The 23,988-nt window shown below is 58.6% G+C and overlaps 4 protein-coding genes across 4 annotated transcripts; 3 read left to right on the top strand and 1 right to left on the bottom strand.

The window, feature by feature from the left end:
- Window positions 1-1,667: 1,667 nt before the first annotated feature.
- On the top strand, window positions 1,668-3,602 carry BESB_078100 (Toxoplasma gondii family D protein; the record flags this gene model as incomplete). The annotated part of the gene is made up of 1 exon (XM_029366172.1): window positions 1,668-3,602. One exon carries the CDS (start codon window positions 1,668-1,670, stop codon window positions 3,600-3,602), a length of 1,935 nt encoding a protein of 644 aa, XP_029217603.1.
- A 1,718-nt stretch (window positions 3,603-5,320) lies between these two features.
- BESB_078110 (cullin family protein) lies at window positions 5,321-13,039 on the bottom strand (the record flags this gene model as incomplete). The annotated part of the gene is made up of 14 exons (XM_029366173.1): window positions 5,321-5,569; window positions 5,979-6,065; window positions 6,603-6,682; window positions 7,043-7,295; window positions 7,557-7,790; window positions 8,030-8,115; window positions 8,409-8,502; window positions 8,911-9,029; window positions 9,559-9,622; window positions 10,066-10,611; window positions 10,992-11,228; window positions 11,877-12,050; window positions 12,230-12,345; window positions 12,955-13,039. 14 exons carry the CDS (start codon window positions 13,037-13,039, stop codon window positions 5,321-5,323), a joined length of 2,424 nt encoding a protein of 807 aa, XP_029217604.1.
- Window positions 13,040-16,527: 3,488 nt separating this feature from the next.
- BESB_078120 (uncharacterized protein) lies at window positions 16,528-17,724 on the top strand (the record flags this gene model as incomplete). Its single annotated transcript, XM_029366174.1, has 1 exon — window positions 16,528-17,724. One exon carries the CDS (start codon window positions 16,528-16,530, stop codon window positions 17,722-17,724), a length of 1,197 nt encoding a protein of 398 aa, XP_029217605.1.
- Window positions 17,725-19,931: 2,207 nt separating this feature from the next.
- BESB_078130 (uncharacterized protein) lies at window positions 19,932-23,988 on the top strand (the record flags this gene model as incomplete). The annotated part of the gene is made up of 3 exons (XM_029366175.1): window positions 19,932-21,281; window positions 21,490-21,624; window positions 22,051-23,988. The coding sequence occupies 3 exons, from the start codon at window positions 19,932-19,934 to the stop codon at window positions 23,986-23,988; spliced, it is 3,423 nt and encodes a 1,140-aa protein (XP_029217606.1).

Raw genomic sequence — 23,988 nt, forward strand, 5'->3', positions numbered from 1 at the left:
CGTGTAAGCGAGTGGACCGAGTCTGGTCACGCAAGAAGGGTAGTCACGAGGCTTGACTCCGTGTTTATCCCTTCCCTGCCTCTTATGTATCGGTCCGATGAGCTGGAAGCATTGCGAAGGCAATTCAAGGCACTATTGAGCAATCACCTCGCGTCTGAAGCAAGCTCCCGTCACTCGACTGCGCTGTCGCAGGACACCTTCTGAAGCCGTTCTTCATGCGTCATCTGTAACGCACGCGTGAAGTGCCCGCTTGTCCAGCGCGTGGCAAGATCTGTCCCGGTGTGTGCGGTGTGCACAGTACGTGACACGCAGGATGAGTGGAACGCACACCCCCCAGTCTGCGATAGCTCCCTTCAGCAATGAGTCATGCTGGCCTGCCGCCGCGCACGCAAAGGTTCAGTCCGCCAGGGCACTCGGAATCTGGCTCTACGCATGTACGACGTCTTTGCTTCCCTTCGGAGTTCGCACTCGCAGACTGGCAGCTGGCTGAGTTGGCCTCCGTAGATGGAGCTCACTGTAGTGGTCAGAGGACATGCTACGAGGGATATCCCACGCAACGCGTTGACTAGACCTTTCAGCCCTCTCGGAATCGGCTCATCACACGGAAACCCGAACGCGAGGGTCGGTCAAGAACTCCATGATGCCCTGCCCCCGCACAGTTGCTTCATCGAATCAGGCGATGGGCCGAAAACGTCCGTCCTCCTCTTGTGGCGGCGCATTCCGAACACGTAGCCTGTGCGGAGTCGACAGTACGGGTCCTCTTTGCTTCAGCAGGCTTCCCCTACGGTGTCTGCGCGGTCTACCTCGGTAGCACGTCACGCTAACGCGTACTGCCGGTCGTGTGCGTGTCACGTGGCACGGCGCCTACGACACACTGGGAACCCTCCAGCGTGTATTGGAGTAGTCTTGCTCGATGCACGAGAGTAAGTATCACAGCAATGGTGCGACATCTCTTACGCAACCCTGCGCTGCTGTTCTAACAGGCATATTCAAAGCTTCGGCTGCATCGAGTGTAGATGGCGTACAAATCCTCTGCCGGTAGTGGAGGACAGGAGAGCAATCCCGAACAGCCACCATTCGACGCGAGACGTTCGCCAGTTCAGGAGCCACACTGTACAGGAAAAGAGGAGTTGCTGTCCGAGGACCTTGCATCTGCCGTTGCCTAGAAGGGTCGCCGCGAGAGCTGATGGGATTTCGCCAAGATTCCCCCAGAAAAAGACTCCTTGCTTCCCTGTCTACGGTGTATTCTCTCGTCTGCTTGGTCAGAGTCCTAGACATTAGCATGGTGGTGTCAGGTCTTTCTTCCCATGCTTGCAGGAGGATAGGCATCTGCCTAAGTATCCCGTGCTGGCGCATCCCAGGGAGGCTGAATCGCCGCCACCTGCTCTTCAGTCCAGTCCGCGCCGCGCGTGGTCTCAAACTGGCCCAGAGCGGAAAACTGAAGTGTGTTCCTCTCTCTATCAGCTTCACAACTCATACTCAAAGGTACTTCTCGAATCGAGCCTGTTTGATATCTTCGGGCTCCATCCTCGTTTTCCTCTTCGTAGACCGCGCAAGGTTCCGTGACCCAGATGTCCGATTTTCAACCCTCCTTTTTGTCTATTCCCCTCTTTCTTTTTTTAAGCAGGTTACGTGTCATGTTTTTGTGTCGAAAAAAAACCAGCATCATGAAGGACACCCGGAGGGGCCCGAGCAAAGTCGGATTTTTGGCTCTAGCTGCCGTTCTGTCGTGTATGGGCGCCCGACGGTCGGAGGATTTCTTTGCAGCAGCCAAGAAAGCGGAGGTCTTGCACGTCGAGCAAGAAGTTTGCGAACAAGTCGAGAAGAAGGTACAGAGCACGTGTTTCAAGGATGTCACTACCAAGGAGGCGTATTCGTGTCCCATCGTCCAGGAGAAGGAAGTCTGCAGAAACGTCGCTATCGACGTTCCCAGCACTTGCTTCAAGACCGTGACGGAACAACAGGCGTACAGCTGTCCCAAGACAAAGACTGAAAAGCAGTGCCGAGATGTGACTGAGACCTGCTACAAAACCGAGAAACAGCAGCGTGAGTACCCCTGTGAAGGCAAAGAAACGTGCTCTATGGTGCCTGTCGAAGTCCCCGACACTTGCACGCGATCTGTCGACCAGCAGCAAGCGTACACGTGTGAGAAGACAAAGATGGAGCAGGTCTGCACTGAAGTGGCAGTGACTGTGGACAAGACATGCCAGCGAGAGGAGCTTCAGACCGTTCCATACCCGTGCACGAAGACAGAGTACAAGCAGCAGTGCAAGCAAGTCGCTGTGCCGTCGGCTGCGCCGCAGAGCACCTGCTTCAAGACGGCGATGAAGTCGCAAGAGTATCCTTGCACGAAAGCGCAGATGGAACAGAGCTGCGCGCAGGTTCCTGTCGAGATCAAGGGCAAATGCCACCGCATGGTGCCGAAGGAGAAGTCGTACAAGTGCAAGAAGACAGAAATCAAGCAGAAATGCAAGAAAGTCAACGTCAAGGTCCCGTCGATGTGCACGAAAAACGTCAAGGAGAAGCAGGCGTACGAGTGCACGGAGACAGAGTACAAGACAGAGTGCGTGGTGGACGTTCCGTGCAAGGACAAGAAATGCAAAATGCGCCGTCTCAACAAGGCAGGCGAAGCCGAAGCCGCCAACTGCCAGACCGTCCCAGTGCAGGTCAGCAAGACGTGCTACCGCGAGGTCGACGCTGTCCAGGAGTACGAGTGCGAAAAGAAGGAGGTTCAGGAGCAGTGCACAGACCAGGAAGTGGAAGTCAACGACACGTGCCATGAGACTGTGGAGGTGAAGGAAGCGTACGAGTGCATCAAGGTGGAGTACAAGGAAGAATGCAAGCAAGTTCCTGTCCAGGTTCCAGCGACTTGCACCAAGGAGGTTCCCTACCAGGTGGCCTATCCGTGCCCGCCTGTCATGGAAATGAAGGAGCAGTGCGAGCAGGTCGCCGCGGAGGTGCAAGCGACTTGCGAGAAGCAAGTGGCAGTTCAAGTGCCCTACAGCTGCCCAGCCACCGAAATGAAGACGCAGTGCAACCAGCAAGCCGTTCCGTATCAAGACACCTGCTACAAAACCGTCAAGGTCCAGGAGCAATACCCCTGCACCAAGACCACCAAGCAGAGACAATGCCACCGAGAAACGAAGATGTGCACCGAGAAAGTCCCCGTCGAAGTGGCCTACGACTGCACGAAGAAGCACTGCGAAAAAATCGAGGTACAGGTGGACGAAACGTGCTACAAGAAAGTCGAGGTCCAGCAGGCGTACGCGTGCACCGAGACAAAGCACGAAAGCAAGTGTGGCGTGGAGACCTACACCGAGCCGAAGACTTGCTACAAGGACGTGCTCACCAAGCAGGCTTACCCGTGCTACGAAACCAAAATCGAAACTGTCTGCAAGCCGTGCGCCGCGAAAATCAAAGTCACCCCCGAAAAAGTCCGCGAGCCGAAACCCTCCAAGAAAACGGAAGAAGCCATCCCAGTCATCGTCGAGCAACCGGTTGTCACGCACCAGATGGCCGCTCCGGCTACTGTCGTCATGGCAGACAAGGCTCCCGCGGCGCCCATGGTTGTGTCCCAGAAAGGATCTTCCTTCATGTATTGAACTGCGAATTTAGCAGACGTTGCCATGCCGAGCCGCTTTTCACCACATAAACGTAGGGAGGGATGCAGAGGCAGACACAGTGGTCTTCTCTGGACACTCTTCCTGAGAGGGTAGAGACGTAGAGCGCCACCCAATGAGAGGGATGTGGCAGACAATGAGAAAGTGGCTCATCATAGTCTTGCCTGCGGAACGTTTTTGCGTGTTTCGGGTCAAATAATCGCGTGCTAGTGGAGTGTACGTTCACTTCTGGAACGCCGGGGAAAAATGGCAATAGTGCCTTTCGGCTTACAAAAAGACGATGCAAGACCGACACTCAGATGTCGGAATGCTACGATCAAAGTGTATGCCTTTGCTGGCGCTCTGAGTGGAAGACCAGTGATTGCGACCACGTTTTTCTTAACATCTTCCCTTCCTTCTTGCCATCAGGCAACGTATCCCTGGACACAGGAGTCCGGAGTCCTTTCCTTGTGCTTGCGAAGCACACCTTCGCGCGCACACCCACTTGCGCATACCGTGCTCACCCAGCTGACCGGGCGCCTTCACTCAATTCCAGGACTGCACGGTTAACAGCTCTACGTTTCATTATCTATACAAGCACTAGTCTACGGGACAGCAACGCAGAGCTTCCGTCAGTCACCTCACGTGGTGTAGACGAGGCCCCGTCTGGCAGCTGGGACACTCCTGAGACTGTTGCGGATGGCAGGACAAATGGACTCAGTGTTTCGTGCCACACTAACGGAGTTTACACCAGTTCGGCGCGGCAGGTCGCAGTTGTGCGCACTCTCCCCACCAGGAACGAGGTACCGACCAAGCCAATGGTGAAGAGTCGCTGCTACGCACTCGCCCGCTTGCCCGTGTCGCAAAAGGATTCAGTTCTCTCTGCTTCGCAACTTGCGGTCTCCACTCATGAGTGTGCGCCGTTCAAACGGCTCAGCTTGCTCCTTTATGCTCTCGTCTCTGATTGCGTGCCTCGCGTATCTGCCTTCCCGTGGTGCCGCCATCTGGTCGCTACTGCGTGATTCCCTGTTGTTTGGCGTGTGGTGTCTCTCTCGCAACGCAACATCACACCGTGAAGCGAAAGGCCCGGTGGAGGGAGCCCCGCCACCAGCAAGGTTCCGAGGCCTGCGCAGACCTCTGGCTACGTCAGCAAGCGCTTGGAAAACTTGAAAAGATCTGCACTCGGGCGCGCGCCCAAGGACGAGTCGCGTTCGGCACCCACGAAAGCGAACATGCCACGCGTGTTCCCACTGGGGACCCGCGCGCATCGAAAGCGAAGGAGTTGTCTTTCGCTCGGGAAGCCCAATATTCTTCTCCAATCTGCCGAGCGCATATAGATAGACCCTACGAGCTACCGAGAAAGGCACTCTTTCTTCCACCGCCTGCAGCAGGGAACGGACACGGATGCGGCTCTCTACTGTTCATGACCTCGGAAAAAACAGACAAGAACCTGGCCCCGTCTCACATGCCTGCGTTGCCTCTTCGCCGCCTCCCTCATCGCTTTCGGACCTCTCCATGCGGCTACATAGACACACGTGACCCCACACACATATATATATATATATATACTCATATATGCATATGTGCGTGCTTCTCTGCTGGCGAACGCACACCCAGTAACACACACGTGGCTACCGACGTAGACCTCTCGAGACGCGAAAATTCTGCCGTCTTCGTCTATCCATACTGGGCCCCTGGCCGCCAGCTCCACCGCGATTTGTTCAAGCGACGTATCTGTACAGCGTGTGCTCGACGTCGTCCCGCGTGAGGTATTCGCGGTGAATCAAGGCCTCGATGCGCTTCTTGAGCGTCGCAGGCTCGCAATTGAAGGGTAGCTGCGCGAGGACTTCGGCGACCAGCAAGCTGTGCCGCAGCTCCTTCTTCGTCTTCATAATTCGCACGATGCACGCGTCGATCTGGTGGTCGCGGTCTTGCGCCACGCGCGCCTCCGCCTTCGCGATCGCTTCCTTCTGAAAAACCCGACCCGCACACACGGGAAAACGCGCCCGTTGACACACGAAAGTGAAAATACACATAGAGGTGGAAATACCGAAACATGACACTACCAAACGCTCGCGGCTCCGCCGTAAACAACCTCGTGTCTACTTCGTCCCAAAGCGCGCGGGAAGACTCAGCAGGCCGCAACGAGATGGACACGGTGACGCGCAAACAAGCATACTCTTTATCTGCCAGCCTTACGTACGCTTCAACCGCTTAAAGGGGCAAACATGAAACTGCATGTGTCAATATTGCGCTTATGCAAATCCTTTTCTACCTGGGTGCACCTGGCGTCATGAACGTATCGCTGCAGCTGCGTGCGTGCTTGGCGTGCGCGTGCGCGGACGCTCGTATTCCTCTCCTCAGTCATCAGGCACTTACCGGCTGCGTTGTCAGCTGAATCTGCGCCACCTGGAGGCGCCTGAGCTTTGACTGGAAATCAAAGTTCACAGAGTAAGCCTCTTCCTTCTGCAGCACACACGAAGATCCACAATTCATAACCGAACAAATTCTCAAGCCTCACTACACGGTTCGGCAGAAAGAAGGGGAGAACGAGAGAACTACGGCAGCAGACGCTAGAAGACGCTTGTACGCGGAACTACAAAGCGCAGAGAATCTCGCCCTCTCTCGCGATTCGTGAGGCGCGAATAGAACGCTGTACTCTCTACATGTGCAGAATTCAGAGATGCATATTTCGGCACACCGCCGAAGCCAGGCACACGTGCGCAGGCGCGCTGCGTCACGCCTGAGGTGGAAAACCTTTTCTCGCCTCTCGATGACCACGATTAAAATAGGGGTGTGCGCATTTATGAATATTCACGAAATGGACCTATTTATACATTAACTCATTATGCGCGTTAAGTAGCGGAATGCGCATGCAGGTGGAAGCCGGAGGTTGGACGGGTCCGACGGCCTGGACTTCGAAGCCGCCAGAGTGCGCAGCTCTTGCACGCTGCCCAAGTCGAGAAATTTGAATTTCGCATCCTCTGCATGCGAAGGAATTACCTCGGTTTTGTGGCGAAGCAGAATGCGCGTCGCTTTGTTTACGTACAAGGCGAAGATCTGTCTCTGCAGCTCTTCGGAGCCTGTGGGAAGACAAGCAAGGCATCATTCGCGCGTGCAAGAAAGGAGACAGCAGGAATGCGCAGACTGCAAATGCGACCAAGAGGCAAAATGCACCTGCTCTGCAGAAAAGAACTCCTTCCCCTAACTCCTTTCCTATTCTTCTTTCAGGCCTCGCCCTATATATGCCACGCCTTCCTATCTCGTCGCCTCTGTTTTACAGTCTTCACTTTCCGTCCGTCTTTCCCTGCGCATCTTCCGCCGCTCTTTCGCTCTCTGCGCGGGGACCCTCTGAGGTGTCCAGTTCAGCCTCAGCGGATTTCATTTTGCTTTCTTTCGAGTGCGCCGTTATGCTGCTCGCTTTGCCTTCGCTCCACACTCACTCATTCCAGTGGCCTCTGCAATCTCCGCGACCGTCATCACGTCGCGGGAGTTGAAGAGAAGCAGAATCCACGCTTGAGGTTCGGAGACTTTGAACACGTAGTCCGACCAGGAAGAGGAAGCAGAAGAGGAAGAAGAAGAGGAGGAAGAAGAGGAAGAAGAAGAGGAGGAAGTAGAGGAAGGAGAAGAGGAGGAAGAAGAGGAAGGAGAAGAGGGAGCGATGGCCGCCTTGTCGGTGTCTGCGGCGGGAAAGGGCTGCCATGGCTCGGCTGGGCGCTGAAAACAGGAAAAAAAACGCCTCTGAGAGACGACAACTCGGCAGAAGAGAGCGGGGTGCCAGCGTGCGCCGGCCAAGAAAACGTGTTAATGTCAAACGAAAATCCGCTAAAACTCAGCCCTAGCCCCTTCCCAAAGTGCCGGCGTGTTCATCGCACCTGCTGCCTTTCGGCTGCGACGAAGCGCCACGCTCTGCGATGCAGGCGCAGCTGCGCAAAGGCGAGAGGGGAGGCTGCTTACGTTGATCGAGAAGTTTGCTTTGACTTCGCAGCTGCCGAGCGACGAGATCCAAGACAGACTCCGCCCTGGATGTTTGGCCGTGTAGAAGGAGGCAAACAATTTGTGGAGGTTTTCGGCGAACAGCGGAACCCGCAGCTGCTCCTTCGGCGCGCTCTGCGGCCACATGCCTGCCGCGCAAATCGCCACGTCGAACTCCACGCCGCTCTTGGCGACTTCGGCCTGCGAGGCTGAGTCCTGCAGAAGAAGACCACTCCAGCGCGCCAACGTGGAGACGCCACAGCAAAACGCGAGCCCCTGAAGGGTTCAGCATCCGTGTGTGCATGCATTCACGCGGCCTGCGTTAGCGGCTGCAGCTCCGCGTTCCATCTATCGAGTCGATCCCAGACGCTAGGCACCGCATGAGGCCTCATTACCCATACACCTGCCCCTTGGCAAACGCTCACGAAGCCGCGCTTCAAGGTGATTCGCCTCACCATGTTGAACGCCGTCATCGTCTGCTGCGACAGCTGGACGTCCTTAAACATGTTTTCCAGCTTGTTGGTGTACTGCTGACCGCATTCTGTAAAGCGCATTCGCCGCACCGCAGCACGCAGAACGACCTGTCCGATGACTCTCGCTTTCCACGCACGCAGAATGCATGCACTTGCGCATCTGAACTGCAAGACGCTGCTGCGGCACTCTCCCTCTCTCTCGCCGCGGGGAGAAGCTGCGAACGAAGAGGGCCTTCGAGGCTCGCGCGCCGTAGGCCGCGGAGAAAGACGCCGCAGCCCTCAGGCGCACGCAGACGCGCAAACGAGGAACCGACAGGGTGGCTACGAGAAAAGCGGAGTGCGGCGTTCACGCAACGCGTACCGTCTTTCAGCTTCTCGACCATGGTCTTCTCGGCGTCTTCGCTTGCCGACTTCCGCGTGAGCAGACGCTTGCACAGATCAGTGCGATAGAACTCCTGCGGGCACGCGACATTCAAAAACCTTGGAGGACGGTCGCGTGGGAAGCGGCAAGAAGCAAGACGAGAAATTCCGTCAACGCAAGGAAGCGCGACGAGCCGCAGTTCGCCTCTAAAAAGTAAAGACTGAGAGTCTCGACGTCCGTACACACGGATGGAGGCGCGGAATCTCTTTAGCCTTCCGCTAGACGCTTCTGTGAAGCACTTTGTGCCCTCGCTAGCGCTCAACATCTAAAAAAGAAGTGCAGCAGGGGGAAATCCGCAGACACTCTCTTCAAGAGCCACGTTATCCAGGAGAGACACACCGCGACGCACGCCGGAGATTTGCCGGGATCTCAGAGCGTCCCTCTGCCACGGCTGCTTCTGCCTGGTGTTCGCCTGCCTGCGCCGCTGGCGCCCTCGTCCTACCTCGAAGTAATCCTTGCCGTCGAGGTAGCGGAAAACCACCATCACCCTGGCCATTTGCTCTTCGAGTTCTTCGCTGTCTCCGCCGCGGAACTCCCGCAGAAACGCGTCGCACTGCTTGGCTGCAGAAAACAAACACACGTCAGATGCAGCTCCATACAACTCAGACTGCGCTGCCGCTGTCTCTTTTGCAGTCCCTTCGCAGGTCTACAATGAGGCACAGAGACCCGTGAATGGAGAGGTCGAGAGGAAGCTGGAGTTCGTGAAGAGTCTCGCGTAGAATTCAAGGCGAAGAGAGTTTCCGCGGCAGAGACGGAAGAGGCGACGAGCCGAAAGAATGCGAGAGTGCGACAATGCGACAGGCACGGAAGAGGCTGAGAGCTGCGGAGGCCACGCTACCACAACAGTTTGTTTAAAAACTCCATGTGAAAATGAGCGCATTTCACGTAGCCTAAGACGAGGGCGAAGGTCTGCAAGCGAGTCTTCAGGCAGCAACTCCACGGATGCGTCGAGTGAAGACGAATTCAGAGAAATAGACACCCCTAGCGCGAGACTCGAAAGGCGAGGGAGAAGAGGGCATCTTGAGTTGATGCCAGCTTACAGAAAACCTCTAGAAAATAGCTGAAAAATCCTGTCACATCGCGTGCTTACCGAGGAGGCGCGTGATCTGCCGCATGGCGTCGACATCTTGATTCAAAAACTTCTCCCAAGCTTCCTGAAACATCCCACAGCGACATCCACAGGTTTAGCAAAACACACGCGCAGAGATGTACACGAAAACATAAAAATATGTGAATCGCTGACGGTGGAAGCTGCAGGCGCAGATCCCCGCCTTGTCGCGGCCTCCACACTCATGACCTGCATCAACACGTAAGCCAGCGCGTATATATATATATATATATGAGATATATAAACACATTTATAGTGTGAGAAAAGAGGACAAGCGAGAGGAGAAAGAGATCCGGGATCGATTCGAAGACAAGAGCGTAGCAAGGAGAGACGGGCGATTGAGCTCGCTGTGCAGCGCAACGAGCGGAAGATCCCCATCCCCCCTCTCTCCGCCTGAGGAGACATCCGTCGACGCAACTCTCGATGCACTGGAGCTTGAGCGTCGTGTCAGGCGCGTCGCGTGAGACGAAAAGTTTTTCGTGCGCGTACCTTGATGCCGAGACTGAAGTGCGGGTTTCGACTGAAGGCCTCGAACCAGGCAAGGTCGTGGACTTCTTTGAGGGCAAAAAGCTGCGGAATGAAGTCGCGCGCCTTCGCCTCTCTCTCCCTCTTCGCCTCTGCGTCCCCACCGACCGCGCCCTCGCGCAGCTGGGCAACCAACTCGAAGCCCGACTCGCGCACCGCTTCGAGAAAGCGGAGGCGGAGGAGCTCGAGCTTGTCTATCTGGCTGAAGAGGCTGTAGAGCCGCCGCAGCTCGACAGTTTTCCGCGCCTCGGTGAGCCGCCGCAGACTCCCCACCGCCGAGAGGACATCGACGCGCTGCTCAATCAGGTGCAGCCTCAGCACGTCCAGCAGCGAGTCGCGCGAAGACTCTGCGAGGAAGAGCGACGCCCGCGCGTCTTCCTCGCGCAAGCGCCGCTCCACGCGGCTGCTGTATGCCTCAATCGAAAGCGACCCCGCCAACTCCGCGCTCTCCCGCGCGTAAAACGCCGCAGACTCCGACAGAAACACCCCCTCAAACACGTCCTGATAAATCTGAACACATCGCACACGCCACGCACAGCAGAAAAACAAACATGCACACCCCTGGACACCTACATGCATACACATACACATATATATGCACATATATATATATATATATTGATATGCATATACATATATATACATATATATATATGGATATATATATAAGGGGGGATACGCTCAGGTATGGAAAGATGCGGTTGCCCGCGTCCAGGGGCTTGAAGCCGCAATTCGCCGGTGAGCGGCTACCCTGTAGCTATCCGCATGCGGGACCATACATATATTGCATGCTCACATGCATGCATACGTATATGTATCCGTGGATGTATACATATGTATTTATCTGCTTTTTTTCGTATCGCGCGTGCGTTTGCACTCGTTCTGCGTACACCGAGAGAGATGAACATGCCGAGGACGGTGCAGAGCTCCTTCTCCCACGCGTCGTTCCCTGCTCGGTGGAGTTCGATGGCCGTGAGCAGCGCGCGGACGAGCGTCTCTTCGAATGCGCTGCCCAGCTGCTTCTGGTGCTTCAGCCACAGCGCCTCCGCGACGTCGATGAGCGAAGACTCTGCCGCGTAGGCTACGTAGTGCCGCTCCATATACGCAAAAACCTGCGCAACGGCGTGCTGCAGAACGTGCCCGCAAGCATCCATCCGCACACACAAAACCCGAGACTACAAACAGGCCAAACGCTCGGCGGCGGGCGGGAGGGGGGGGAGTAGGGGGGGAGTCACGCAAGAGAGAGACAGTCCACGCAGACTCCAGCGGGTCGCAGACGGGCTCGACACGCTGAGAAAATACGCTCGAAACGCTCACGGCCTGAACTCTGAACCCCTGCGACGAGCGTCCGGTCAGCCGCGCGAGGCGCGGAGAGGAAGGGAAGCGACGGCGCCGATGAAAGGGCCTTCCAACGAAAAGACTCTGCGTCATATGCACGCGAGGCGCAGTTCCGAATCGTCCTCTTTGTGAAGCCTTGCATCGACTCCATCCATGAAGGCGCCTTCCCAGCAGCGCCGCGAGTGCTGCCTCTCCGCGCGGCACGCAGCTTTTTTGGCGATCCGTGCGACTTTTCTTTTTATTTAGGGCCTTCAAAGCGCCGCAAGCCCGCGAACCGCGCCAGCGGCGGCCGATCGTCGAGGAGAACGAGCTTCCCGCGCTGTCTCTTCGCCGGTTTTTCGGCTGACGCGAAATTACGGATTTACGAAGATGCTGAATCCCGACCTGGTGCAACCTCTGTAGCTAGGTGTTGGCGGTGGAGACGCCTGCCTCCTCACCAGTGCGCGTCGGAAGGCGAGCCAAGCGTCGCCAACGGAGCTGAGGAACGCGAGGTCGGTGGAGAGACTGGCAAAGATGCGCGCGTGGATATCGACGAGCTTCTTGTCGACCTCCGCAACGAAGAGATCAAGCAGCGCGGGCGCGCGGCCCTCCAAGACCAACTCCTCAATCGCCTGAGAGAACAAAACACGACCAAGAGAGGACTACACATGGAAACAGACGCAGGCACACATCTCAGTTGGACAAACCGGTAGGAGCAGGCACACGCGCGGCGGACGCGGGACGCGGAGAGACTGGTGCGGGCAGTGTAAAGGCCCAATTTCTTTTAGTTTTCTTCTCTTCTTTTCCGCACCAGGGAGAGAGCCTGGCGATGCCGCAACGGGCGTCTGTCGGCGAACACGTCCTCGATGAACGCGGCAGCCCGGGCGCGGCAGCTTTCCAGCGCATTTGGCTGCGGCTGCGGCGGGTCTGAAGGCAAACAGCGCGCGAAGAGGAAAGGAAGTGCAGAGAAAGAGGGACTACAACGAGAAGAAGCAACGCGCCCGACGCCTCAGTTCATGTGAAGCCACCGCAAAGGCAGCAGAGTGGAGAGACACGAGCGCGCGAAGAGAAGAGAGGATGAGATGCGACGAGCCAAGAGTGAAGACTCAAGCATCGTCACTCTGCGCATACAAAGCGCGAGTGGAAATGAGGGAGAGAACGCACAGAAAAGGCGGAAAACAATGAAGAATATGCAGTGGAACCAAAGGGACGTGATCCCTCTGCAGAACGACCACACGTGACGCAGAGATGAAAAACCTCAACACGGTGAAGCTGAACGAAGCAGAGAGGAGGGCGCCGACCCTGTGGAGAAGAAACCCTTGAGAATGCTGACGAGTATCCTTCGGGGAGCAGGCCGAGAGACACATAGATGCTTCCTCCTTAATTCACGATGCACCAGCAAAACTCCAGAAGGTCCTCCTCTCTGCGGGCGTCTTTTCTGCGTCCTTCACTGAATCCGCCCCGTTTCAGTTTGCTGCTCAGCGGCTACGTGTAGGCGGCGGTGAGACGACACAGTCGAGCAAGAATGCGGAGTACCTTTCTTCAGCGCCTGAATCGAGACAGTGAAGAACTCTCTGCCTTCAACGGGCCAGGCGCCTCCTTCTCGATGGAAAGTTTCCATCTTAGTTCCCGACGCGGACAGAAGGCTGCCGATTTCAACCAGGAGACGACGCGGCTGTCTCGCACGGGGAGCGCGTAAGCATCAACGCGAGCGGACTTGCACTCAAAATTGACAGCCAGGCACGTCCGCGCGCGGACGAAATCGTTGCATGCGTCTGCCAAAGAAAGCTACGCCGTACGAGAGAGGAAGTGGCTTCGGCGGAGCTTCTCGCTTCCGCGCGGCGCGGAATGACGCGGTGCTGCTTGCAAAAGAAGCACCGTGGCACGTGCAGCACGCAGCGCAAAAAGTTTTCAGGTTTGATTCATGTATGAGTGTATAAAATCCGATCCCCTACGCGTCATGGGCACAGAGTGAGGCAGGCTGTGTCGCGCGGGAAGCGCAGCACTGTGTACCAGAACAGATACAGAAGAAAAGAAAACTTAAACGAGTGAGCGGGAGCAGAGATCGACGTGCCGTGACCCCTGACGCGTTGGTCGCGCGATGAGATCTCGAGAAAACTGCATGGAGTTGAAAAAAAAGGTGGCGGCGTGAGAAATCCTGCGCGGCGACACGAAGAGCGCTTCCAAATGGCCGCGTACGGGGTTAGTCAGCCTTCCACTCAGTGCGCGGACGTTTTGCTTCGAGGAAACTTTGAAGGGAACGCGACAAGGAGAGACGAAGAGCTTAGAGAGAGGGTCTTCTTCGCTCCCGTCCTCGCGCCTTTGCGCACACGACCAAAAACGGCTGGGGACGCGGAGGCCGCCACGAAAGCGGAAGTAAACGAGCGGAAAATCGAGACGGGCAGGGGCGTCCACCCAACAGACAAAACTGAGTGAAAACAACGCGCAAAATGCAAGCGACTGTAAGCAAGCCAAAGCGACGGAGACATGATCGTTGTTCGCCATCTTCCATTCCGTCGCTGCATGCGTGCGCATGCATAGGGCTGAGGTCCTTCAGCGGGCGTCACCTGTAGTGTTCTTTCCATTTCTGAGGATTGTGTGTCATTTTCCTTATCTCACGCGACAACAGATGCAAGAGTCTGTCTGCACTGCACCTCTGTGCAAACAGGCAGGGCGTCAAACGCAGAAAAACGTGTGCGACTCTCTCCGCGGTGTGTAGCGCAGCTCATAGCGGAGCAGTGTCTCCCAGCGGCATTGCGCACACGCCGACGAGGCTGTAGAAAAACAGGAACTTCAGGCTTGCTAGGAGTGCTGTGAAGTTGCAGAGACCTTTGGGAATGCTGTTGCATAGGTTTTTCATCTCTCCGGACACTGTTCATGACGCGTGTTTGACAGAATTCTGCAGGCGCAGACCGTAAGGGCTTCAGGAGGCATCAAGTGCGGCTTAACAGTTTTCCATTCCCGTTCTCACGGCATACTCACGTTTCAACAGAGATACGACTGACGTGTTGTGAAGCGGATAGCATGCATGTCCAGCGATCAGGGAGGCTCGGGCGGGTGACCGAACAAACCTTGCCAATTTTGGTAAACTCCCAGGCACTGGCAACAGGAATGATATTGCGTTACTCTCGGACGATTTTAGGGCATTTCGTGGGGGCGTAGCTCACAGCTTGTATTCTCTTTCCAGCGAAGAGAGGCGGGGGTCGCGTTCTGCGAAAAAGCGCAGAACGCGAACACTGCGCGTCCAGCTGCTTACGGCAATTGATGATCAACGTCCGCGCGTGAGCGGCAAAGCACGTGCAGGCGGAAGGGCGGCCTCGGAAAAATAGATTGAAAGGAATGATGACGCTTGAGAGCCGGTCACTAATAACTGGCATAGCCGGTCTCTCCCGGCCCCTTATCTCATGCAGCTGATCCGAATGTTGTAGAAAACGCGACTTGTCGCCTAGCACGGCGCCCGACAGCGTGCTGCGTGTAGCTTTTCCCAGCGGACATGCGTCGCCTCGGAGACTGGCGTTGATAGGCAAGTCACTTCAAGCACTGAAGTGTCACAGGACGCGCGAGACTGCAGCGGAAAGTCGGCCCCCTTGTCGATATTCGCAGCCGACGCATCACACATTTGGGGGTGATACTCGTGCTGAACGCACTACACGAATGTGTTTCTTGTAGCCGCGCACCGACTGGCTGATGACCGCGTGTAAGGACTTTGACAGGGGTCAGGGGAAGCGGGGGCTTGTGAGGAAGGAGGGCATCGGCTCATGTCCGTTCACAGTGTCGCGTCTAGATTTTGGTAATCGTGTCTTCAGTCTCGAATGGGTTGGTTCACCGCGGCCACCGCGTAGTTGCAGGCTTGTTTGCCACGTCAGGAAAATACTCTGAGGAGCTGCTGTGCTCAAGCCAGGGCTCCTGGGCGCGCTCAGGCAAAGTAATAGTGAAGTTACAGGGCAGCTTCACGCATCATCACACGAAATGCTGGCTGGCAAAGCACCGTCGCAGACGTGCCGATTGTTGAGGAACTGTGCTGCGTGGGAACAGGAACAGACATGGCATGACTCGGTTATCGCGCTCGGTTATTTGTCGAGCTTTTCGCGTGAGCCTCCGTTGCCATATGCATGAGTCAACGAAGGCATTTTATAACCAAATTATTTCTGATTCCTTGGGGAGATCGCGCTTCCAGGCACAACAGCCCATCGATGCTTCGCTTCCCTAGAACACACGAAGTCGTCTGCATTAGTTCGTGGCACTAGTGACGACGTGGATTGCGGTCGACAAGCGGGCCGTGTGTCTTTCCACCCAGGTTGCCGGCAAAACGAAATGGGCCGCTCAACCCGAGAGACTCCCCGTTTACCTCCATTCATCGAAGAGGGGGGAAGATGCCGCTTGAGCCGAAGTCCCTCCACAGGACCGTCTGCTTTACGCAGCTCCACCGTGGACTGCGCACACTACACATGGGCATTCAGCGAAGAGCTAGCGAGCAGGCAACACATCTGGCTGAAGCTTCGCCAATATAGTGAGTATCTGTTCGCGCAGTAGACAAGCGTGGTTGGGATGTTCAGGATCGGGTGGTGTCACAACGTGCCAACGATAAAGTCCGGCTCGGTGGGATCAGCTTGATGCGAATGGCGTCGCAACAGCGCCCAAGCCGCATTGTGGAAACATCGCGGGCAGCAGAAGGCGGCGGCGGCTGCGGCAGATGAGTCAAACGGCGTCTCTTGCAAGCACCAAGACTGCGTGAAAGAACGGGAAGCTGTGCTGGGTTCAATGAGCAAAACGTTCTTTCCTCATCATCCGCTGGACGCGAACACCTCAAATCCGGTTGTGCTGGATGAGGCGGTATACGCTTCTTGTCTATTGACGGAGGTCCTGACCATTTTTTATCATCCCGTACCTTGTTGGCTGTCTCTCTAATGGGTGACCAGTCGTTGACAAGCACTCGTTTTTCCCAGTGAAGCAGATCCACACTTCTCCGCTCGGGTCACGGTCGCCGATGTTGCTGTGTGGTGAGTGACCTTTCTTCGGGGGGCGTGCGCCGAAGAAGTAAAGAGCCAACACCCCCTCCAGCCCCCCCCCCCCCCGCCGGCACTGCTACCTGTGCCGAAGATCATCACGATGGCTGAGGCAACTCGTTCACAGAAAACAGACACCGTGTCGGGCGCTCCAGCGGGGGTGTGCTCGCGGCTGGCGCAGGCGACCCGCGTTGCCATTGCGGAGGAGGAGGGTGGCGTGCGATTGGAGCAGCACTTCTCTGTACGTTCTCAAGAGTTGAGTGGGGCTTCCAACCCTGAAGCAGCGTCGGCGATCGGCCCTCCGCGCCTCTCAGGAGCCACCAAAACCCAATCGCCGAAAGTCGCACGGGCGACTGCGTTCGCCAAAGAGGCTTCCGAACGCCGAGAGTCGCTTCCAGAGCGGCGGTGCAAAGATATTTCAGCAGCGTGGGCACTCAGCACACTGATGCTTGTATGGCTAATCCTCGTAAGCGCCGGAATTCTGAGCATCCTCTTGGCCTGGACGGCGATCAGGGCCGTAGAGAGCGCGGATCGCGCCGGCGCGCTTATACGTCACGCCGTTCGGGAGCTGAGTAGCAAATGCTCTGTAGCAGCAAACGAGGACGAACTCTGGCGGTGCGAAGAGGCGGCTAACCATCAACCAGCAGTGCAAACCACGAATAAATGCTTCTATTCTTTTGTGCCGACGGTATGGCAGCCGCACGCTGGTAGTGAGCGGCTACCTGCTGAAAAGAATGAGCTGAATGCTGACGGCGGAAGCGCATCGACGCCCCCAACACCACAGAGTGAAGATACTCCCCAGGTGATGGGGACCCAACCGCTCGCGTCGCGCTTTGCCTGCATGGCCCTCTCCACAGCTAAGAAAATCTTGCGCTTTCCTTTCGTTGCCGTGAAGCGTGTGAGTGCGTGGGCGAGGAAGCTCTCCTGCGACACATGTGCAAGCCCCGGCGTGAGGAGTGCTTCCAACGAATACCAGCACGAAGCCGTGAACTCTACCGACGGACACTTTGAAACCCGGTCTAACAACTTGTTCCCTGCGTTGTATGACCTTTCCATCGCAGCGGAACGCGTCCGTGAGTTTACGTCCTCCATCGTCACACTCGGGACAGTCACCTTCCTCATTTCGGGGGTAGGAGCTCTTTCTCTCAGCTCCATCATCATCAGTACACATGCCGGTCGCCAGTGGATGGCCTGGACGCTGATGCAGACCGCACTCGCCGGCGTCACCACGCTTGGGGTCGTGTGCGTGCTCCAGCCTAGGTATGTGTGGGCGCTGGACATCAACGTGCGGTCGACCTAGAGTTCCAGCCTGCAGCAAGGCTACCGAATCGCGAGTTGTGGAATAGTCTCAAGCCCTCGGGTAATCTTCTGGACGCGCGCTGCAGGCGGTTTCCGTCGTCAGACTATCGAATCTGCCGCCCGTTTCGAGACGCCCCGCGGGGCGTCCGCCGCCGTCCTCGCAATGGCGAGTTGCCCTCGAGGCTGTCGCCTTCTAGGTTTCGAGAGCGTGGCGCTTGCTACTCCCCCATCCACTCGTGATGTGTAGGCCCACCTGCAGGCATCTTCTGTAGAACTGTGTCCATTTCGCGTCCACGAACGTGTTCTGCCATGGACAGCGCGGCAATCCGCTAAACTTACAGATTTTTGCGATTTCTGAGCTGTGCGCCGCGAAGCCATCCAGTCTTTTCTTTTTAGCACGTGTTGGTGCTCCTGAGAGGCAAAAGGTGACTTTTCAGCCAAGCTATCTCGAGCACTGCGCACGCTTTTCCACGTGTGTTTCAGCTATTCGCATTGAGCACACTCTGACGCATGTGTGCGAGCTGCCCACATCGCGAACTCTTGTCCGCACGACACTCTGGGGTTGCCAGCACAGCGGGCGCACAAGTCCGCCTCCAGGGACTGTGCTCAAGCGGAATCACTGTTGTGAGCCGCCAATCAGACTGAGGAATCGGAGCACTTTCCACAGCTCGGGATATGATCCTGCACAGTCGCCACTACACAGGCTTCGACGCAGGAATGTTGGGCGGCACTATGGCAGCAATGCACGGCAGCGGTTTCGTTCCTCCTTTTCTTCGGTAATCCAGAATCTCTGGACAACTTCAAGTGGTGATGTGCGTCTGCAGAAAGAGCAGAGACCTACGCGGCGAAGGAAAATGACCGCCATTGGGCTGCACACACCACCTACACACAACCGCACGGACATTTCTAACGATGTCGTCGTGTCGCGAAGCGGCGTTCAGTCAGGACTTTTCCGCCTTTTCGCGAAGGCTGCAGTCGCGGTTTTTGTATGTACCCCACTCAGCGAAATCTGCTCATGGCGCCGACTGGAGAAAAGTGAACACATCTGTGTGCCGATTGCCTCGGCGTGGACGCGGTTTAACAGCGGCGATCGCACAACTGCGGCTGGGCAGCACCCCCTCAAGCGGCAAAGTAGCTTCCTGCTTCGTCGCCATTTTCAGTCGCCGAGTTGTCCCTCCGTCTTTTCCAGGCTCGTTCGCGTTTGCCTTTTGCTCCGCTCTGCAGTCTTTTTTTTCATTTCCAATGCACACTCCGCGACACCCGTCGATCGCGTGCAGGGTTCGCACTTCCACGTCCGCGGGCTGTCCCTATCAAAAATTTTCCCCGCTTTGGAATCGATCCTCGAGCGTCCAAGCCGACTGCTGTCTCTCAGGTTTCCTCTCGCGAAATAGGCACAAAGGAACTGCGTCCCTCGTTTTCTTTCAGTGCGATGCAGCTTCTGGACCCAGAAGGCAACTCTGGCACAGGTGTCGTCCTTTTGTCTGCCGTCGGCTTTCTTCCCCGCCATTCCACGCGCTGGCGTGCTCGCCGACCGAAATTTGACTCTGCGAAACTTACACAGGCGGGCGCAGCGCTCACGCTCTCGTGCTGTGCGTTCAAGTGAAACAAAGTGGACGTAGAAGGGCGCCGACAGCGCATTCCGTCCCACTGGACCTCCCTTTTCAGTGATTCGTCCGGAGCATCGTACTTGGAGTTATCATCTCTGAGACCGGAGCCGTGCCTTGTGCGCCTGCCTCCCGTCGTCGGGCATCTTCGTCTGGGGTCGCAAACTCTCTCTTTCGCGGGAGTGCGCTCCCGACAGCGCCTCGACACCTTCAGAGACTGATTTTCTCCCCAGAGTCTCGCCATCGCGCCTAGGGTGCCCAGTGTCTGGAAAAGCATCCCCATTGTGGTCGGTGAGAAGCCGAGACGGGTCGCCGCTCCGCGGACAAACCCCGCTTCGCCCGCGTTGTCAGTGAATCGGGGTCCCAAGCCCCTCCATTCGCTGCGTTCGGCGCCCCCCCACCTTTTCCCTCTTGGCTTTCTCGTATCGTTTTCGGTTGTCGCCGTTCTCTGTTCACAGGACAGAGACACGCGCAACTCATAGGGCCCAGGAAGCCCCGCCGCAGTGAAGAACTCCAGTTCGCGCCGTTTCGTCTCGAGCGTCCATTTCACCGCTCTCCTTTCACCTCGCGCATCGTGTCTTGTCCCGGTCTCTCTGTCGTCAACATGGGGAAAGGGCAGAAGAACGCACCGTCTGGGGCCTCTGGCGCCTCGAAGCCTGAAGCGAAAGACGAGAATCCCTCGGCAGAGGGCGGCGTTGCGGAGACGGCCGCCCTCGCCGGCGACGCTGTGGACGATTCGCCGGCTGCAAGCGGGGCGAAGATCTCTTCTTCCTCGTCTTCAGCTTCGGCGTCGAGCGCCGTCTCAGCGGGCGAGGATTCAGCTTGCGCAGGGGCGCCTGGGAAACCAGAGTCGCCGTCGGACTCGTCCGCGGGCGGCGAACCTCCGGAGAGAAAGGGCTCTGTGTCTGCGGACTCGGCAGCCGCCGTCTCGGTGCCTGAGTCCGCTGCGCCAGACGCTGCGCCAGCCGCGCCCTCCGCCGCCGCGTCTGCGGACCCACCCGACGCGGGGACACCGACCCCCGGGGCAGGTACCCCGGGGGGTTCGGGCCCTGCGCCGGGGTCGTCTCCTCCTCCGCCTCCCGTTCCATCGCTGGCGTCGTCGCCCGCGGCACTGTCAGCCCCGGAAGACGCGGCTGGCGAGCAGCCTCCGCTCGCGCTGGAGGCCTCGGCCGCTGCGAAGGCGGCGCCTTCGCCCCCGTTGGAGACGCGGGGGTCTTTACCTGCGCGCTTCGATTCAGACGACGACAGCGCCGCCGCAGCGGCTCTGCAGACTCGTTTCGCGTCAATGGCGCCGCGCCTCGCCACGTTCAGCCTCCAGCGGACTTACTCGGGCGCCACGGAACTTTTTCCGGCCCTGTCGACGCCTCTCGCCTCTCCGTACTTCCGAGGAAACGACGGTGACACGTTCGCCTCCGCCTCGCCGTCTGCGGCTCCTCCGCCGGCGCGCCCAGAGCTCCCCCCTTTGCCAGCCGGCGGCCTCGAGCGGGACGCGGCGGCGCTGTTTGAGGGCGTGGACGAGGAGGCGGACGTCAAGGCGCTGAAGAATCGGCTGTACGACGCAGAGTTTTGGTTCAAGAAGCTGCGCGGCGACCTCGCCCTCTGGGTGGAGAAGGCCATCGACCTCCAGGCGCGCCTGGCGGAAGCCGGCAGACTGCAGGCCTCGCAGGCCTTCGAACTGCAGATGCTCTCGAGAGAGAAGCACTTGGTGGAGAAGCAGCTGGCGAAGGAAAAGGAGGACATGAAGCGCGAACGCGAAGACTTCATTCAGCAGCAAGCGGCGCTCAAGCAACAAGTCAACCAGCTCAAGAGCCAGGCCGCAGGCGCAGACGCGGCCGTGCGGGCTGCCGCTCAGGTCGCGGCCGGGGGCACCGATGGGGAGAAAAGAAAGGCCGGCGGAGACGGACCCGCGGGCGAATTCGCGGCGCAGGCCCGCGCCGCGGAGGCCGCTGCGGTGGTAAGCGACGCCTGCATATCGCGTTTGAATACCTATGGATGCGTACGCGCTTGCATAGCGTCTGCATGCATGCATCCGTACAGCTGCATGCGTGCAGACGATCGCTCCGGACGCCTGGTGGCAGTCAAAAATAGATGCATACCTAGGACAGGAGGGCGTGCCAAGCCTGCTTTCGGAGGGGCGCGCGTGCTGGGCGTGATGCGTGCAGGTGTCTCTGACTGCCTCCGTGGCCGAACTGAAGACTGAGCGTGACGGGCTGGTCGGCGAGCTGTACTACGAGCGCCGCAAGCAGCAGGAGCTCAGCGAGGCGCTCCAGAAAGCGAAAGACGTCTGCGAAGCTGAGGTAAGGGAACACGTCTCTTGCAGCCTCTGCCTGTGTGCGGCGGCGCACAGTCCTCCGCACCCTGTCATGGCCTGGAGCGGCAAACACGTGTCGTCCTGTCCGTGCTGCTGCACGCGCCGATTCTCGGGTTCTTTTTTATTTATGGCAGTAGCCGTGCGCGGAGTGATGGTGGGTGGCCGTCGCCCGTTGATCTTGACCTGGGATCTCTACAGGATGCGGTGGTCGCGGCGCTGCGCAGCCTGCGTGCGCCAGACTGTGCCGTGTGTCTCGAGATGTGTAGTTCCGACATGCTACCGTGGAATCTGCCTATGGAGAGACTCTGTCGGCGCGTCGTGTGCATCCGCTGCGAAAGGGGAGAATCGGCGCGCGCGCGAGCAAGGAGTATACATGGTTTTTTCCTTTTTTTTTCTCTGTGGGTGGACTCAGCACTTGCCGAGCTTGGAGAAACTGCGCCAGGCCCTGGATCGGAGTGAGGCCGAGCGCCACGAGATCCAGGCTCAGCTGATTCAGTACAAGATTAAGTACGCGGAGTCCGCCTTCGAGGAGCTGGGCGCGCGTCAGCAAGCGATGCACCAGGGCATGCAGCGCATGCAGACTGTGCAGCAGATGAAGTCGCTGCAGCTGGAAGTCGACAGACTCACCTCGCCGCGAGGCGACGGCCGGATGTCTCCGCGGGGGCCTCTGAGCCGCAGCAACTCCAGCTGTCGCGGCGGCGAGCAGGCGCCCTCGTTGCTGAGTCGCGTCTGCGCGGCGCTGAGTCCTCGCAACCACCGCGACCGGGGCGACAGCTTGTCGCCCCGCACGCCGCACCCAGACGGCGAGTCGTCGCGTCCGGCGTCGCCGTCACCTCGCTACAGCAGCATGGCGGACGCCTCCTACGCAATTGACCACCCCGGGGTGCGCGACTTCACTGCGGTCGGGCTCCAGAGCCCAAGGTTCGAGGGGCAGTTCGCGCTGAGCCCGCGGGCGGACGAGCTGGGAGCCTCTTCGCTCTCCGTCCAGGGCCCGCGGTTCTCGGGCTGCGTCCTGCGGTCTCCGCGCGGCGGGGCCTCGCGGGGGGTCCCCGGCGCCGTGGGGGGCGGTGGGAGCCTTGCGGGGGCCTTCGCGGCGGTGGGCGAGATGGCGTCGCCTCGACCCTCGGTCGACGAAGACCTCGCGCCTCCGCTGTCTCCGCGCTCTGCGGCGGCCGCGGCGCCGGGGGTCGTGCAGAACGCCGCACTGGCTGGCGAAGTGGCGCCGCTGACGAGCCGCATGTCCTCGGCGCCGAAAGTCCCCCCGCTGCGGCTGGGTGACTTCCAGAACCGCCTGCGCGAGACAGCCGAGCCCGGCGGGGCGGGCGGCGAGGGGGGGCAGGCCGGGGCGCGCTGGAGCACCGCCCAGGCGGACGGCTCCGACGACTGGGTCAGGGAGCCCGGCGGCGGAGACAGCGCCGCAGGCAGCGGGCGCCAGGAGCCGCAGCGGACGACCTGGCTCGCGGCCGACGCCGAGAAGAGCAAGCACCACAGCCACGGGTGGCGGGAAGCGGTCACCGGGACGACGAGGAGATGGTTCGGCAAGCTGAACCGGCTCACGTCGCGGAAGCCCGGCGGCGAGGAGGAGAAGGGCGCGGGGGAGAAAAGGAAGAAGAAGGACGACGCGAAGCTCGCGCCGGGCGCCGTGGAGAGCGGGCGAGGCAGCAGCCGAGGCGAGGACGCCGGAGCCCCGCCGCCAGCGGCAGAGGGCCCTCAGGCGTCGGAAACGAGCGGGCTAACCAGCGAGAAGGCGGCGGGTCAGGCGGAAGGGGCGCGACGGGATCAGAGCAGGCGCTCCTTCTACTCTTCGTCCTCTGGCTCGTCGCTTTCGTCCTCCTTCTCTTCTCAGGACTCGCGGGACTTTTCGCCATACAGACCGGAACGCCATTCCGCGTCTGCGCGAGCGGATGCGACTGCTCACGGCGCTCGCCCCGTGGAAGAGGTCGCGCCGGATCGAGGCGAGTCGGGAGACGCAGGCGACGCTGAGGCAGAGGGAGACGCAGCCGCTTGCGCGCGTGGCATGTCGCTGAAGGACCTGACCAAGCGCTGGGGCTCCGCGGGCGTGGAAAGTTTCGCGGCCTTCGTGGGCTCCACGGCTGCACGCCTCAAGGGCGAAGAGGCCTGCGGGGGCGCAGAGCCTGCTGGCGAGGGGGTCGCTGCGGGGCAGGGCGAGGAGACAAGGCCGAAGGGCGACGCGGAAGCCCACTCAGAAGGGACTAGCGGAAACAGCGCGAACCCGCACAGCTCGCTGGAGAGCGTGCATCTGAATGACAAGGATGCGCAGAGCCAGTGCAAGAAGAAGAAAGAGAAGGATGGAGGCACAAACGACCCGATAGAGTGGCTCGCCGATTAG

Source organism: Besnoitia besnoiti, chromosome VII (assembly GCF_002563875.1).
Source record: "Besnoitia besnoiti strain Bb-Ger1 chromosome VII, whole genome shotgun sequence".
Classification (NCBI taxonomy): domain Eukaryota; phylum Apicomplexa; class Conoidasida; order Eucoccidiorida; family Sarcocystidae; genus Besnoitia; species Besnoitia besnoiti.